General features: G+C 40.9%; 1 protein-coding gene across 4 annotated transcripts in view; it reads right to left on the reverse strand.

Moving 5' to 3' along the window:
• Window positions 1–18,814, reverse strand: part of tiam1a (TIAM Rac1 associated GEF 1a) — a 236,524-nt gene that overhangs the window by 22,145 nt on the left and 195,565 nt on the right. For all 4 annotated transcript variants that reach the window (XM_055644487.1, XM_055644490.1, XM_055644488.1 and 1 more), the window contains 5 exons: window positions 13,502–13,678; window positions 10,551–10,619; window positions 10,332–10,457; window positions 3,237–3,345; window positions 1,008–1,187 (listed from right to left, as the gene is read on the reverse strand). In XM_055644487.1, coding sequence (XP_055500462.1) covers window positions 1,008–1,187; window positions 3,237–3,345; window positions 10,332–10,457; window positions 10,551–10,619; window positions 13,502–13,678 — 661 coding nt within the window. The remainder of the gene's footprint in view (window positions 1–1,007; window positions 1,188–3,236; window positions 3,346–10,331; window positions 10,458–10,550; window positions 10,620–13,501; window positions 13,679–18,814) is intronic.

Below are 18,814 nucleotides of genomic sequence, written 5' to 3' on the forward strand. Positions count from 1 at the left end.
CTGCAGGAACTATACAACAGGAGGTGCAACTCCAGAGCAAATAAAAAATCATGCCAGACCCCTTCCACCCTCTGCAACCAAATGTTGCCAGCAGCTACGAACCACGACAGAACAAAAATTATTCCTGCCTGCAAAGAAGTAGAGGTGAGAGGGAGGATTCTTCCCCTGTTAATTGGTAATGTTAAACTCCTATCTCACCAGGACGGTAACTCTACTGAACAGCTTTCCTTCAGATTATTTATTATTCAGGAAAAGAATATGTTTGATCAGATTGTGTTTCCAATTTGTTGAATTGTTTTGTTGTTTGTCTTTTTGCACAAAAGTCCGCGAGCATTGCCACTTTCATTTCACTGCACATCTCGTATGTGTATGTGACAAATAAACTTGACTTGACTTGACTTGACTCTCTTTCCTAACCTTAATGGCTTTCACCATCTAAAAGGCCATCCAAAAGCATGTGAGACTAAGAGAAACTGCAGCTATTCAAGAAATCTGTTTCCTGACATTTTATTTTTATCAACCATTAATCTATCATCTTTAATTTAGTTTAGTTTAGACAGAGCGTTGAAACAGGCCCTTTGACCACAGAGTCAGTGTCGACTAGCGATCACCGTTCACTAGTTCTATCCAATGCACTAGGGACAATTTACAGAAGCCAATTAACCTAGAAACCTGCACGTCTTTAGGATGTGAGAGGAAACTGGAGCACTCGGAGAAAACCAACACGGTCACAGCGAGAATGGACAAACTCTGTACAGACGGCGCTGTATTCAGGATCGAATCCGGGTCTCTGGTGCTGTAAAGCAGCAATTCTACTAGTGTGCCACTGTGCAACGCCACCGTGGTGTTTTCTCCCCTTCCTTACCGTCACAGCTCCATCACTAAAATGTCTGCCAGTATTTTTCTCTCTCTCTGGTTTCCAAATGATGCACAGCAGCAACGAACCACGACAGAACTAAAAATTATTCCTACCTGCAAACAAGTAAATGCCAGGGAGGATATCTTACCTGTTAAATGGTAATGTTCCTCACTCTCCGGATCGGTAAGAGTGATCAGCTCCTTCAGAAGAAGGGGATACTTCAGGACGCGCTGAATAGGTTTGATCAGATAGGACTCCAAAGTTGATGAATGCTGCTGTTTCGGATTTTGGGCATCCAGGAAGGCCTTAAAAGCTGGATTTATCTTGGCTTAACACAAATGAAATAATAAGTAAGATGTAAAAATAATATACTACATTTAAAAGTCCCAAGAAAACGTCATAAAAGGTGCAACCATTATCTTTAGCTTCCTACCAATGAGCCATTGAGCTTGGAAATCCATGGGACTATATTTTGCCAAAAGCCTTACTAAAATACTTATAGACTACATCAAATGCACGGCCCTCATTGCCTCTTCTTGTTGCCTCCTCAAAAAATTCAATAAAGTTAATCAGATACAATCTTCTGTTAAAGATGATTGGTTTATCCATTCCTCTGCCATTAAACAACAGTATTATGTCAGCAATCATCTAACTTTTCAGCACCATTCCGGAAGCCTGAGACAATTAAAAGAATGGAGTGCGATTCTCCACAATTTCCTCCTTCTTAATCTATTACAATAGATCTCTGAATACTTGCTCTTTTATTGTGTGGATATATTTCAATATTATGCTCATGCTAATATATACACAGGATTTTCTTTGATTTTTTCAGCCAATATATTTTCACCACATCCTCCCCCCCCAACCATTTACGTATTTACGTATACACGTCCTATCCACTTCTTGACCTTTTCTTGAACTGAGCTCAGTGTCTTTTTTTTGCCTGATCGTAGGTTAATTTGTGTACCTCGCCATCAAAGGATTTCTAGATTTTACAGTGTCTCGCTTTGTAGTTTGCAAGAAAGTTTACACCGAACACTCAAATGTTCTTAAATCCCTCATTTTAATTCATTGACTTTAAATATCTGAATCTAGCTCACTTTTGCTGGATCGCTATTCAGTCCAGTAAAATTTCCTATTTTAATTTTGTCCTTCTCCATAACTGTGGTACATCCCACCATATTATGATCTCTATAAAAGTCAACCCACTGGTATGCCTTTCACCTGCCTAGTTAGTTTAATTCCCTTAAATTAAATTTAGAATTGCCCACCTTATGTGGACTTGCTACCATCTAGCTGTAAATGTCCTTCTGAAAGCATATTAGGAATTCTGTATCATCATTGGTCTTTTGCACTGACTTTTTTTCCACTCAATATTAGAGTAATTGAAATCCCTCACTGTTACTCTTTTAATGCTTTTGGAGCAGTCGGAAATGCGGCTACAAATTTGCTCTTCTAAAATTCCCTCCCAACAACGCCCCCTTTTAATTTCTTCAGCTCAACCCATATAGTTCCTGTTTAGCAATTCCGCTAACGTACCAATCCTTCTTACAGTTGTGATTGCCTCATCAACCAATATTGTCACTTTTTTTAAAAATCACTATCTCACCTCATCTGAAACTACTGTGTTCAGGAATTTAAAAAAATCTGCCTCACTCCTCTCTGAGCACTGCTTTTGCAACAGCTCTTATACACTCCCTTGTTGCTCTCAAAGTCCTCCACTCATTTGTTTGATTTACATTTCTTTTTACATTTAATATATTTCATCAAGCGGTTACAGACTGCTCATATGTCTATTCTCTTACTTTTCAAACTGGCTTACTAATTTTCTGATTTCATTTCCAGTTCTGCTTATCTACCTCCTGAATCTTTACTCAGCTTCCCATGATCCTATCAAGCTAATTTAACCTCATCCTGTAATTAACTGCATGCCATTTGATTGCACAAACAAACATACCCATGAGAATACTGGTCCTTGCATGTGGAGGTGCAACCCTCAGGGGCTGAACAGGACCCACCTCTGCCATTAGTGGTGGTGCCCCCTTGCACCACCTTTCCAGCATCCTCAGCAACATTCAAGACCTGCTCAGTTGCTTCTTTCAAATTCTGCTTATCTGAATTAACTAGCCTTAAAACTGTTGATAAGGCTGCAACTTGCTCAAGAAAGACTCCGGTGGCACCAACTCGTTAATTGACAGTTGCATAAGTTTCTGTTTGTACTGCTTAAGTTAGTATGGGCAGCTCACTCCTGACAATAAATTCTGTTGCAATTTTTCTGCATCACATTTCTCTTGAGTGTAAGATACATAAGGTTTTCAGATAAAGTACAACGTAGGTATAGAAACTAAACCTTGTAGAAAAAATAAAGTGTGATTACCTTTAACAAGGACCTTGGGAACTTTTGTATGACTTGCACAGAAAGCACTGTATAACTTGAAGCGGTCAGCATAATACAGGAATGAACCACCTAATGAGAAAAGTACTTTCTGCAAAAAGGAGAAATAAATAATTCATTGGTAGAGTGAACATTTAAAGAATGAGTTCATAAATATATGGTAAGGAAATACTGTAAATGTAGTCCAACCTTGGCTGACAATACGTGTTAAAGACAGCAGTAGATCAAAGATAAAGGTTTATAAAGCTGACAAAGAACATGATTGGGAACATTTTAGAATTCAGTAGAGGCCAAAGATAAGGGAAGGGGACAAGAACAATCAAGTGTAAAATGTAAGAAGAGGGTAAAGTCTTCCTGAGAAACAAAAAGCTATTTTGGGAAATAAGGAAGAGGCAGAATATGAAGCAAAGATTCTATCAATCTTCACAGACTCAAAACAATTTCATAGAAATAGTGGCGTACAACAGATCTACGGTGAATGTGGAGAAGAAAAAGAATGTTAGAGGACAATTAATGGTAATGAATGCTTGGACTTGATCATCTGAATCCATGATATTAAACAAAATAAAATCATGGATTTGGGCAGAATCGCGAATTTCTGAAAGGGGAAATCATGCTTTACAATTTTGTCAAGAGTTCTTTCAGGATGCAATGGGCAGAGGAGAAAACTACTAATGCGGTGTCTTTGGATATTGATTTGGCTTTCAGTGAGTCACACATGCGAGGGTGTTAAACAAAATTAAAGTACATGGGATTGTGCTGCTAAACATGCTGGTTTGAAGATTGGTTAATAGACAGAAAGAGTAGGGATAATTGGAAATATAGACACAAAATGCTGGAGTAACTCAGTGGGTCAGACAGCAACTTGGGAGAAAAGGAATAGGTGACGTTTCGGGTTGAGACCCCTCTTGAGCAGGGCTTTTTCAGAATGAATGTTGAAACCAGTGGGTGCTTCAGCGAATGGAGCTGGGAATCCAGTCATTTATAAACGATATTAATGATTTGAATGAAGACAACATTTGTGATATATCCAAGTTTGTAGATGATACTTGGTGGGTGATAGTAAGAATTATGAGGAGGAAATATGGACTAGCTATGTAAATAGATGAAACCAGGGGTGAAATTGTGAAGTCACCCCCTGTGGTAAAAAAACGTTTTTTTGAATATTGAAGGATTAAAAAGTTTAGGTGTTCCAAAGGACTTTGTTGTTCTTGTATACTAATCACCAACAATTAATATGCAGCCAAATGGGGTAGCCTTTAGTGCAAAAGTAATTGAATATAACAGAGTAAAGACTACAATTGCATAAGTGCCTGGTGAAACAACAAATGGAACATTGTGTATGATTCGACCCTACGAAGTAAAGATATACAGCACTTGCAATGAAAATGTTCTGGATTGATTTTTGGGATGGGGATGGGTTGGGAGAGGGATATTTCAAGGTTTCAAGGTTAGTTTATTGTCACATGTACCAATTAAGGTACTGTGAAATTCGAATTACCATACAGCCATACTAAAGAAAACGCACAAGGCACACAACTACATAAAAGTCCACCACAGCGGATTCCCCACATTCCTCACTATGAAGGAAGATAATAAAGTCCAATCCTCTTTTATTGATATTGATGGGTGCACTGTCCTATGAGAGAGATTAATACAGATCCATGCTCTAGAGTTTAGAAGAAGAAATCATCTTAATAAAATATTTTCAAATTCTTAGATTTTATTTTAAGATGCTTGATTGGAGTAACTAGAACCAGAGGCCACAGTCTCAAGCTCAATGTTGATATTCAGGATTGAAATGAGAAAATATGTCTTCACCTTCTCAGTGAACCTTTAAAATTCTCTATCTAGGAATAAAGGAATCAAATTCAAATTCTAATGGGCCTGTCCCACTTAGGTGATTTTTTTAGGCAACTACAGGCGACTACTTTGTTGCCACATGTTCGCTGGTGGTCGCCGGTAGTAGTCTCCTCAGTTGCGCAAAAAGTTGTAACATCTTTTTGGTCGCCGCTAAATTTTCAACATGCCGAAATTTTTTTGCCGACAGTGGGTTTGGTTTGATGCCAATGAGCGTAGCTTGACTTCTCCTGACACGGTGCTGTTGTAGGTTGTCGCCAGGATGACATAGGTTGTTGCTGGTTTTTTTGGCGACCTGCCACGATAGTCGCTGGCAGTTGCCTAAAAAATCGCCAAGTGGGACAGGCCCATAAGGCAGTCTCAAGGCTCAGCTGTTGAATATATTCAAAAAAAATAACTAGATTTTTGATATTAAGGGAAACAAATATGAGGTTAGTACAGGACAGTGCCACTGAAGTAAAGGTTCAACCACAATGTTATTGAATGATGGAGGAGCGGCAAAGGAATGAATGGCCTACTTCTGTTTCTGCTATACATACCTAGTAGCTTGATTAGTGCAGTTCCAGTTAGTGAAATGTTATAGTATGTTCAAACCTTTCCTATCACTTGTTTTAGCTCATTGCTACATCCATCGACCTCTGAAAACTTGTGCTACTTCTGCAGCATTCAGATGATTACAAATTTTACCCAGATAGATGACATCTGATCTACTTTCTTTGCCTGTGTCTTCCTTTCATAAAACTCCATTCTCCGCCACTCACCCGTCAAACATAACGTAAACTGATTTCCTCTACTTTTAACACAGAAACAAATTCTTGCAGTCTTAAAGGGCTTGTCCCACGATGCGAGTTCACCTAAGAGCTCTCCCGAGTTTAAAAACAAATCAAACTCATGGTAAGTACGTAGAATGTACGTAGCGGGTTCGTCAGAGCTCGTGGATGTCTCGTAGTGGGTCGTAATGCTAATGGCAGGTGCTCGGGAAACGCGGAAACTCGTGAATTTTTTTCAACAGCGTGAAAAATTTCCAAGAGTAAAAATATACTTGTGATGAGGTACCACGAGTGATTTGTTTTTTACCTCGGGAGAGCTCTTGGGTGAACTCGCATCGTGGGACGGGGCTTAAGGTCTTTATGGCCTCATTCCTGCATAACAGTGAAGCTTCCTGTAGCTTGACACCCACTCCCACATTCAAGGATTATTCTTCCATTGTCTTGTTCAAAACCTTGCATTCCCCACATTCAGCTTCCCTGCCTGATACATCTTTACTAAATCTCTATTAGGTAGGTTTTAGTGATATTCTTATCAACCATGCTTTTGGTCAACTTTCCAGCATCCTGGCCTGTGGCTTTCTATCCAAAAGTCTCTTAAATGGCACTATCATATATCAAATGTCGCTTATCGTTGTGAAACATGAATTCACAATTTGCTCCTCAATCTAAATGATATCTGTGCAAAATGTGCAGGAGAGAACTGCAGATGCTGGTTTAAATCGAAGGTAGACACAAAATGCTGGAGCAACTCAGTGGGTCAGGCAGCATCTCTGGAGAGAAGGACGTTTCAGGTCGAGACTCTGAAGAGTCTGAAGAAGGGTCTGAAGAAGGGTCTCTACCCGAAACGCCACCCATTCCTTCTCTCCAGAGATGCTGCCTGATCCGCTGAGTTACTCCAGCATTTTGTGTCTACCTTTGATATCTGTGCAAGTTACTCCTTTAATTCATTATTCTTCCCCACTCCATCATCCAAAAAGTTCTAACAATCAGAATAATCACAACTTGACTGTAAATCAGTTATTTTCCTTAAAGTGAAGTAGCATTGATAAATCTAACCTGACAATAGACAATAGGTGCAGGAGCAGGCCATTCTACCCTTCGAGCCAGCACTGCCATTCAATGTGATCATGGCTGATCATCCACCCTGTTCCTGCCTTCTCCCCATATCCCCTGACTCCGCTATCTTTAAGAGCCCTATCTAGCTCTCTTGAAAATATCCAGAGAACCGGCCTCCACTGTCCTCTGAGGCAGAGAATTCCACAAACCTACAACTCTCTCTGTGAAAAAGTGTTTCCTCATCTCCCTTCTAAATGGCTTACCCCTTATTCCTAAACTGTGCCCCCTGGATCTGGACACCACCAACATCGGCAACATGTTTCCTGCCTCAACTGTGTCCTAACCCTCAACAATCGTACGTGTCAATAAGATACCCTTTCATCCTTCTAAACTCCTGAGTATACAAGCCCAGCCGCCCAATTCTCTCAGCATATGACAGTCCCGCCATCCCGGGAATTAACCTTGTACACTTATGAATATTTTGAGGGCCAATTTGGATGGAGATGGAGTTATGTCATGGATGTACTTTGCTGTATTTCAAAAAGGACTTTGAGTAGATCCTATTTAATGTGATTTGAGTAGAAGCTATGTAACAGGTAAATAATAATTAAGATCACAGCATACTGAGACAGTGGAATAGACAGGTCATTGCTTTCAAGACAAAACATAAGGTTTGGATGAAGAGTAGCTACTTAAGATGGCAGAAAGTGGAAAGTGGGGTCTCAAATGTATCAGCACATCATATTTAAGAATTTAGACTTTGAAATCAAAAGTTTAATTTTTAACTTAGGCATGACACCAAAGTCTGAGTAGAATATAATAAGAAACAAGGAGAGAATCAAGAAATCACAAACCATTAAAAAAATGTCATAAAGGAATCTAACTAGCAATTACATTTCTACACAGAATATAGCGGGCCATAGAATTTTGCTACAAAGGTTACATTGCTTGGATAATAAGCATTCAAATTAGATACAGATCTCAGAATATAAATATAACATTTGCCAGAAATAGTAATACAAGTTAACAAGGACATAAAAAAAACAAGGCAAGCACTTAGGTTCATTTCTTTCAGAGAAAGATGGAGAAGCATGACGTTATGCAAAACAGATTAATTTTCCATTAGACTACACTTGGAGTATTGTATGCAGATGCAGAGGTGTGGCTACAAAATAGACTTGCAAGGATGATACCAGAAATGCATTCCGATAACTTGTTTGCCGATCATATGGGGCTTCCAATGTTGCCGCTTCTCCTCTTTCAACATCTCTTGCTCTCCAGATACCAGCAAGAGCTACCACATACTCTTTGGTTCCACAGATGCAAGGATGTACAAACTCTTAATTCTGCTGCTATATTTTACAGCTAACAGCATTAGACCCATCTTTTGATATTTTTTTGTTGTACAGGTGCACAACCTTTTATCCGAAAGCCTTGGGACCAGACACTTGTCGGATTTCGGACATTTTCGGATTTCCGAATGGAAGATTTTTAGCGTAGATTAGGTAGGTACGCGGGCGGCTTGAAAAGTCTGGAGCGGCTGCCTCCTCCCTGGAGACCGGGGAATCATTGTAAATCATTGCATAAATGTTAGTCAGTTAGTTTGGAGGGATTTTATGTGGTGGTGGTGGGGTGTAAAGGGGGAAACTTTAATTCTTAGTCCCCTACCTGGTCAGCGACTCCCAACATCGCGGAGCTGGGGGCTCCGTCTGACCGCGGGCGGCGCCGGTTGGAGCTCTGACCCCGGCAACTCTACCCCTGGCTGCGAGGCGCTCCAAATCCAGCGCCGCCCGCAGCCGGACGCCCGCAGCCCCAGCTCCGCGAATGTTGGGAGTCGGCGGCCACAGCGCTCCGGAGCTTACCGCACGGCGACCCGGTATGGCATTGCCCGCTCCCCGCTGGTATCCCAGCACTGCGACGCCGCCGACTCCCAACATTCGCGGAGCTGGGGTTGCGGGCGTCCGGCCGCGGGCGGCGGCGGTGGATTTGGAGCGCCTCGCAGCCAGGGGTAGAGTTGCCGGGACGGAGCTACAACCGGCGCTGCCCGCGGCCGGACGCCCGCAGCCCCAGCTGGGAGTTGGCGGCCACAGCGCTGCGGAGCTTACTGCACGGCGACCCGGTAAGGCATTGACCGCTCCCCGCCTCTCCGACCAGGTAGGGGACTAAGAATTAAAGTTTAACACTTTAATTACAGTAGTACAGACCTGAGTTGACCGTGGGTCGTTTAGGGTCAAGTTTGGCGCCGAACGCGAGCTTTGGTGTGCAGACGACATCCTGGGGAAAAATGGCCGGTTTTCGGAGTTTTTCGGTTTCCAGAACTCCGGATAAAAGGATGTGCACCTGTATTATCAATCCTGTTTGAAAAACTGCCATCCCTTTTCTCATGTAATCTCTAACATATCATAGACCCTCACTGCTCGTACCTACTGCTCACTTTCCCAGCCTTTGTATTTGCTTAAACCTGTTATATATCGACCTTTAGATTCAGATGAAAGGTCATTAAAGCATTGCTTCTTATGTCAAAGACATTGCCCAATATTGCCCACTCAGCAGGGCGGCTCAGTAGCACAACTACTGAGACCAGGGTTCGATCCGGACTCTACTTCCTCCATTATGGTCCGTTTAAAGTAAACCCTTGTTGGGCACAGTGGTAGAGTTGCTGCCTTACAGCGCTTACAGTGCCAGAGACACAGGTTCGATCCCGACTACAGGAGCTGTCTGTACGGAGTGTGTATACTCTCCCTGTGACCGTGTGGGTTTTTCCCGAGATCTTCGATTTCCTCTCACACTCCCAAAGACGTCTACAGGTTCTGTAGGTTAAGCGGAGGGAGTGGTTTGTTATATTAGATGTAAATTGTCTTTAGTAATTACGGGTAGGATCTCTGGAACACGGATGGGTGACATGTCCTCAGCAGGGATCGTTTCTGGTCGTTGCTGGGCCACTGTTTTGGGGGAAAAGGGGGAGGCGCAGTGTATCTCTAAACTAAATTGAAAGAGACAGGAAGTCATATGCAACTTATAGAATGGACATAGAAAATAGAGAATGCAGGAGGAGGTAGATAGGATAGACAATCGGAACCTTTTTCTCAAGGTGGAAATATCAAATACTAGAGGGCGTATCTTTTGAAGTGAGATGGGCAAGTTTTTTTTACACAGAGGGCAGTGAGTGCCTGGAATGCACTGCCAGAAACAGCAGGAGATAGATATGATAATGGGGTTTAAGACTTAATCACATGGATATGGAGGGAATGTGAAGGGTATGGATAGGTGTTGGTCATGGTGTCGTGTTCAGCACAGACATTGTGGGCCAAAGGGCCTGTTCTAGTGCTGGATTGATTATAGAAATCAGAAAATTGATTCCGATCCTACATTTTTTCTGAAACAATCTTACCTTGAACTGATTAACCGTTTCCAATTTTTCAAGATCTGAAACCAGTCTTACACCATCTTCTAGCGTTTTCAAGAATTCCACTTGGAACTGAACCATTTCTCTCAAGTTTCCAAAAAGTACATCAAGCTGAAACACGAGCAGCAAACAAACAATGTTTATAGAGAGATAAATATAAATAACGAGATATTTTAATCAGAATATTTGCTTGAAATATATTACCTCATCTTGAGTAAGAAAAATTTCTTTCTGCAGTGGTTTTAAATATCTCTCCAAGAGACAATTCAGATCCTGTGAACAAATCAGATGTTAAGCAGATGTACAAAAAAGCATTTCACATCCTTTCACAGTCAAAACAAAGGTTTAAGAATGGGCGTGATTTGACACATCACCAGATTTGATCTCTTTACAAATCTATCCCTTGATTCCAACAAAATGAAACCAAAATAATTGCAATTGATTTTACGAGGTTGTAACTGTAATAATTAACAGACCCGGCATTCATAGGGAAATCAACATGTTTTTGTAATATAAGCTTCTGCAATATTTCAAATTGCTCTTTCAAAATGGTTTTATACATTCACTACAGCAGAATATATTGGCAATTCAGCATGTGCCTGTGAAAAGAGTGACCCCGCTTATAATCATAGAGTTATACAGTGTGGAAACAGGCCCTTCTGCCCCAACATGCCCATGCCGACCACATGCCCATCCACACTAGTCCCACCTGTCTGCATTTCCCTCTAAACCTATCTTATCCATGTACCTGTCCAAATGTTTTTTTTTAATATTGAGCTAGTACCTGCCCCAACTACCTTCTCTGGTAGCTCATTACATATACTTAGCAACGTTAGTGTAAAAAAATTGCCCTGCGAGATCCTATTAAATCATTCCCCCTTCACCTTAAACCTATGTCCCTTTGTTCTTGATTCCCCTACTCTGGGTAAAAGACTATGCATTTACCCCATCTATTCCTCTCATGATCTTATACACTTCTATAAGATGACCCCTCATCCTCTTGCACTTCAAGGAATAAAGTTCTAGCCTGTTCAACCCCTTCCGATAGCTCAGGCCCTCGAGTCCTGGCAACATCCTCGTAAATCTTCTCTGCACCATTTCCTGCTTAACAACATCTTTCCTATAACAGGGTGACCAAAACTGAACACAATACTGTAAATGTGGCACCACCAATGTCTTGTACATCTATAATGTCTATTAAAGTCTTGTAATGTTTATTAAAATATTTTTTTTTTGCTTAAAGAAAAATCACAAAGTTAATACAAATATACTTGTATGATTAAAATACCTCAGATGAATTACGCACAGAACATAAAATAATTTTAATTTTATAAATTACTAAGTATCCAATAGATTACACAGTATAGTTCAGGGGTCGGCAACCTACGATCCCCTGGCCGAATGCGGCCCGTAACCCGAAATCATCCTGCCCGCAGGCGTTTTTTTTCCCATAGTCATCCGGTTCACAGACTTCCTTCATCTCCAGCACCTCCTGGGCATGGTGACGCAAGGAGGCCTGCGCTGGCGGCCGCAATTGCGGAGCCGCCGAGCACCCGAGCGGGGCCGAGCTCTGGTTGTACCGCATCCTGCGCAAAGCCTCCGGCATGGCCGCGCACCTTCTGTGCCTGGGCTTCAGTGTCGGGATCAGGGTTTTCAATAGGCCGGGGACGAGTGAGTATGAGTATTGCAGCCACCTCCTTCAGGACAAAGCCAAGGCAATGGTTCGTAGGTTCACCATGTTCATGGGCGCCCTTAACTAGGGTCCAGTGCTCCGGGTGGCGTCCTCGAAGGAGCAGGATCTATGTGAACACCTGATTTGATGCCTGCCATCCGGGGCGGGATCTATCTGAACATGTGGTAGGTATGGCCCGTCATTCGCTCACAGACATGCCTCCTATGCAGAACAAGGTTGCCGACCCCTGGTATAGATACAGGACATTATGTCCACTTCATTGTTTAAGAGGGAACTGCAGATGCTGGAGAATCGAAGGTTACACAAAAAAGCTGGAGAAACTCAGCGGGTGCAGCAGCATCTATGGAGCGAAGGAAATAGACAACGTTTCGGGCCGAAACCCTTCTTCAGACTGATCGGGGGCGGGGGTGGGTGGGGACAAGAAAGGGAAAAGGAGGAGTAGCCAGAAGGCTGGGGGATGGGAGGAGACAGCAGGGGGGCTGAGGAAGGGGAGGAGACAGCAAGGACTAACAAAATTGGGAGAATTCGATGTTCATAACAAAATTGGGAGAATTGGTTGAACATCGAATTCTCCCAATTTTGTTAGTCCTTGCTGTCTCCTCCCCTTCCTCAGCCCCCCTGCTGTCTCCTCCCATCCCCCAGCCTTCTGGCTACTCCTTTTCCCTTTCTTGTCCCCACCCACCCCCGCCCCCGATCAGTCTGAAGAAGGGTTTCGGCCCGAAACGTTGCCTATTTCCTTCGCTCCATAGATGCTGCTGCACCCGCTGAGTTTCTCCAGCTTTTTTATGTCCACTTCATTTCTGTTTTACTCAATTCTCCTCCATCTTTCTTCAGAGGAACCTCAGTATAACCCTCATTTCCCTTCTCTCATATATTAGTCCAGCAATCCCTTAAATACATTGACATTCTTCACATAAAATTCTATCAAACCCCTTCATAATTGTAAAGACATCTGTTATGTCATCACTCTACCTTTTCTCAAGAGAAATTGTCCATACAGACCATATCCTGCTTTCTATTTTGATTTACAATTGAGTTACATTGAAACATAGAAACATAGAAAATAGATGCAGCAGTAGGCCATTCGACCCTTCAAGCAGCACCGCCATTCAATATGATCATGGCTGATCATCCAAAATCAGTACCCCGTAACTGCTTCCCATATCCCTCAATTCCGTTAGCCTGTAGAGCTAAGTCTTACTCTCTCTTGAATACATCCAGTGAATTATTGAATGACAATTGGCAGCAGAGTCATCACTGCTTTTCTATTTCCCCAAGCTGCAGACATTAATTCCAATCATACAGCCTCACTATTATGTCAACATTTGCCACCTTGCACATTAAGGGGAACAGAAAAAATTTACACGGAAGCCCAATGTCTACGTCACTGACATTTTAAAGGGAATGAGCCAAATTTCATGAAAAACGGGATTCTAATTACTAAATTCTCCTGTGCTCTCACCTTTACATATGTTTGTTCTGTTTCCACCAGCTCGCAAATAACCTTGCGCAGTTTGTCTGCATCAGTGAGTTGTCGAGATGGTATATGGTGCGGTAAAGATTCCAAAGGTTGTGATGTCATGTCGGGTGGGCTTAATTCATGCAAACCACGGCAAAATGCTGTTACTTGTTCTGTGCTCTGCAAAAGGAAATAAGGAAATAATGCTTTTTAAAATAACCATGTCTCGAAGAAAAAAGTTGCATTTAAACACACTGAATTAGCTTCTGAAACACTCAGTGGATTATTTTATCATAAACCATTTTGTACAATTGTGAGCATATGGTAATGTTCAGGGATTATACCTTGCGGCAACATCCCTCAGCTGGAAAGATGAATTTAACAATATTGCAAAATTAATTTGTTACTTGAAAGCTCTATCATGTCCACATATCAAAGGTTTACAAAATCTGAAAGATGGGGAAAAGGGTGGCACAGTGGTGCACTGGTAGAGTGGCTGTCGTATAGCTCCAGAGACCCAGGTTCGATCCTGAGTACGGATGCTGTCTGTATGGAATTTGTACGTTCTCCCTGTGATGCGTGGGTTTTCCCCTACATTCCAAACATGTGCAGGTTTGTAGGTTAATTGGCTTCTGTAAATTGTCCCTAGTGTGTAGGAAGGAACTAGTGTAAGGGTGACCGTTGGTCAGCACGGAATCAGTGGCTGAAGAGTCTGTTTCCAAACTGTTTCTCTAAAATGAACGAATCAATAATGCAATAAAGTCTAGCCATTATTATAAACTGTTCATTAAAGAAGCACTTACTTTGAATCTTTACAAACACCTTATGTAATCTTTCCACTACAATTAATTATTTATGTAAAAGGAGAAAATCGTAAAAAAGAGTTTAAAAAAACCTCACAACTCACAAGAGATATAGCATGGAAACAGGCCCTTTGACCCAACAAATCTGCATGCTTGCAAATGAAAATCATATTTCAGTTTGCAGGATTCATTTCAGCTTATGCTTTGACATGCTTTTCATTCATTGACCTAAATATTAGCACTATGGTGAATTCAAATTTAAAACTAGGTATCATACTTACATACTGGAATTCTTTTAAAAAATAGATTGTGTATGATAAGGCTTCATGTAGGAAAGAGAAGTAACTTTTGAAACTACTCTGCAATTATTTTTTCAGGCACAAGAGACTACAGATTCTGGAAACTTGAGTATAGAACAAGGTGCTGGTGGAGCTCAGTAGCACAGGCAGCATCCGTGGAAGGAAAAGGAAGTCTTGCGTTCAGTCCCTTCTTCAGACTCATCCCGATCCGAAACACCGTCTGTCCATTTCCCTCCATAGATGCTGCACGATCGGCTGAGTTTGTCCGCCAGTTTGTATTTTACTGTATACATTCTTTCGTTTTGTCTAATTATCAAACCCAACCATCTGTCATATACAGTCTAGAAAATTCACTGAAAAATGTGTCTTAACTTGTTTTATGGTCTGCTCACTGTAAGTTTCCATAATTACAGTTATTTATTTTTCTGTCAATAATTGTAGAGGCCTGATTTAGAAGATATATTTGAGCTATCTATTTTCCGTATCCTTAAATTATATGAAGCAGACATCATGTCTGGAGAAAAGGAATGGGTGGCATTTCGGGTCGAGACGCCATCCATTCCTTTTCTCCAGAGATGCTGTCTGACCCGCTGATTTACTCCAACTTTTTGTGTCTATCTTCGGTTTAAACCAGCATCTGCAATTCCTTCCTTTTCACTCTTTAAATTATTATTGTGGAAAACAAATGTACGAATCATTGAAATTTCATTGTGATTTATCCCTCGCTATTTCAATGGAAGCATTAAACTTTTTACTTTAAATGGGTTGGCTTCACCATAAGAGTAGCAGGGAGAAATTTCAAACGCGCTCCTGTCTTTTCTCGACTGAAATTCAGCAATTGAGCCACTTTAAAATTCTCATTATATATGTAGCAAAGACATGCCAAGAAGTATTTCTCCCTATTACTAATAAGAAGCATTCATGAACCTTGAAGTGTAATGAACATTAGCATTGCTGGATGCACATTATACATTTGCACTTCTTTGAGGATCTTCCAAATTCTTCTGAAGAGCTTTATTCTTTTGCAACACAATATTAGTTACTTTCCTTCCTAATAGAAACAACCTCCATGGACTAAAAATTAAATGCTAAATAATGTAAATAAAAATGCCTGCTTGTCTCTTTTGAGTTTGATCTATGAATGCAACTTACCTTTGGTGTGTGATCTGAATGAGTGAAAAACATTGTCAGATTCTCTGACCTAATGTAGAGGGATTTTGAGGGGGAGGGGTACCAGGGCAGCAAAGGAAAAACATAGGAATCTAAGTGATAATCATAGATATACAGTTCAATCGTAAAATCTAAACTGGCAAGTTTCCAATGGAATTTAGCTAAAAGCCAAAGCTTTTCAATCCCCTAAATGCTGAAGGTCTGATTACCACAAGCAGTTATTGATACGTGTTGTGGAAAAGATAGCCAAAGCAAAAATCAAGGGCTTAGTGAGGAAAAAAAAACATTTAGAACAGAGGCAGGCCGGGGAAGCTTGCAGTAACAAAGATTAAGAGTGAAAATAAAATGGTATTTACCACAGGGAAGATTAAAGCCTCATATTATCAACATAGGACAACTATGGAATTGCTGGTTTCTCATTAAAAGGGTGGAGGCAAAGGAAGTAATTACAGTAATTACATTATCAAATAATAGTGACAACTATTCCAGCTGAGACAAATCATTACGTTTAAAGTCTCCGACTAAAGTTTCCTAAATCCTATCCAAACTGAAGAATTCTGTCTTTCGTAACTTGACCATACTTGAAGTGATTCAGGAATAGATAGATGACAACTTATAACAAGCACATTTAAAAGAAACCTGCAGGATAATTAGGTTGTCCTCAGTTAAAATCCAAATTAATTATTTTACATAGTTTTGTTTAAATAAATCAGTTCCCACAACATTTATAACAAACTTGTAAAATATCTACTTAACCTCTCCCGAGTTCAGGCCCTTGAGTTTTTGAACAATTGTTCTTCAACAATTCAAATTATAAGACAATAATCTGTCAGGAGGAAGTTGCTTCTAAGGGACAAAGAAGACGACAACTTACTCCATGAGCAAGTATATCCTCACATCCTAACATTAACACAATGCTACTAAAGCCTGAAAATATGGAGGCTGTTTGGAGGTACACTTTTGGCTGCAATTTTGTGCAGTTTAAGTATTCCATAAGTATTGAAATTATGAAGTCACGTATCAGCAGTAGTTGAATTACTGTAATAGTAATCTTATTAGATTAAACAATTTTAAGATCACACCACTTTAGCTGTTGTGTTTTCTTCACTTGATCTTGTATGTATGGCTGTTATTGAATCAGAGGCAAATACTGCGCGGAACTATCAAATTGGGGTTATTACTTCACTCCAGTCCTGAGAAGATGCAGCTTTATCAGTATTTCCATCTTCTACAGTATATAGAAACATAGAAATTAGGTGCAGGAGTAGGCCATTCGGCCCTTCGAAACTGCACCGCCATTCAATATGATCATGGCTGATCATCCAACTCAGTATCCCGTACCTGCCTTCTCTCCATACCCCCTGATCCCCTTAGCCACAAGGGCCACATCTAACCATATATGATTCAAAATATATGATTCAAAATCTAAAACCAAATTCTATTAACTACTCTCGTGAATCAGAACGATGTCAAAGAACCATGAAGACCGTTTCAAGCAAAGCAAGGAAGTCCTGGCATTTTAGCCAATATCATTAAACAACTATTGCTACAAATTTAAAATACATGATTATTAATTTATTGAATTTAGTTTGTGAGCTAATGTTATGCACAGCATATCTACCATGAGCATGACAGTGGAACATTCAGATTTCAATGCATATGAAATGCTTTCAACCATTTCTGACAGACACAAAACAATCTGGATAAAATGACTGAGAAACGATGCTGATATGATTTCTTCAGTTCCTGATGAAAAGGCTGCAAAATCTCCCAAATATTTGATTGGGGGAAAAAAAGAGAGAAGATGAATTGCAAAATGCTGTCAGACTCAATGACATTATCATTGCTTCATTCATTATCTGTTCCATATACGTATATTTCTGTTTTCAACTTTTTATAGAGGACGCTGAAAATACTCGAGTTCACTTAACAGTACTTTATAAATACAGTATAAGCTTTTCTTCCTTTCTCCTCCCATTACTTTGAAGTGTGGGGCACATGAAGGGGCCATTCCGTACCCCAGTCCTGTTCTGCTGCTCAATAAAAATCATATGTACGCTGCATTTTAACTCAATTTATCCTTTGATCCTTTTTCAGCCAGGTAAAACTTAGTTTATTAACACATCAATGACACTTTCTGATCTTAAAGCAATAGGCCAGTTTAACAAACTAACAAGTTCCTCGCCAATTACTTTGCTGTCATTTTTTGGTAAACTGATTTGACTTGTGCAATACAATGACAATTTATAACAAAGAACATAGAACAGTACAACACAAGAACAGGCCATTCTGTCCACAATGTCTGTGCTGAACAATATACCGACCAACTCCTAATTGCTCGCACATAATCCATATCAATAGACAACAGACAATAGGTGCAGGAGTAGGCCATTTGGCCCTTCGAGCCAGCACCGCCATTCAATGAGATCATGGCTGATCATCCCCAATCAGTACCCCGTTCCTGCCTTCTCCCCATAACCCCTGACTCTGCTATCTTTAAGAGCCCTATCTAGTTCCCTCTTGAAAGTATCCAGAGAACCGGCCTCCACCATCCTCTGAGGAAGAGAATTCCACAGATTCACAACTCTCTGTGAGAAAAAGTGTTTCCTCGTCTCCTTTCTAAATGGCTTACCCCTTATTCTTAAACTGTGGCCCCTGGTTCTGGACTCCCCCAACATCGGGAACATGTTTCCTGCCTCTAGCGTGTCCAAACCCTTAACAATCTTATATGTTTCAAATAGATCCCCTCTCAACCGTCTAAACTCCAGAGTGTACAAGCCCAGCCGCTCCATTCTCTCCACATATGACAGTCCCTCCATCCCGGGAATTAACCTTGTAAACCTACGCTACACTCCCTCAATAGCAAGAACATCCTTCCTCAAATTAGGGGACCAAAACTGCACACAATACTCCAGGTGTGGTCTCACTTGGGCTCTGTACAATTGCAGAAGGACGTCTTTGCTCCTATACTGAACTCCTCTTGTTATAAAGGCCAATATGCCATTTGCTTTCTTCACTGCCTGCTGTACCTGCATGCTTACTTT

The sequence above is a fragment of the Leucoraja erinacea genome, chromosome 13 (assembly GCF_028641065.1).
Source record: "Leucoraja erinacea ecotype New England chromosome 13, Leri_hhj_1, whole genome shotgun sequence".
In the NCBI taxonomy this organism is placed as follows: Eukaryota; Metazoa; Chordata; class Chondrichthyes; order Rajiformes; family Rajidae; genus Leucoraja; species Leucoraja erinaceus.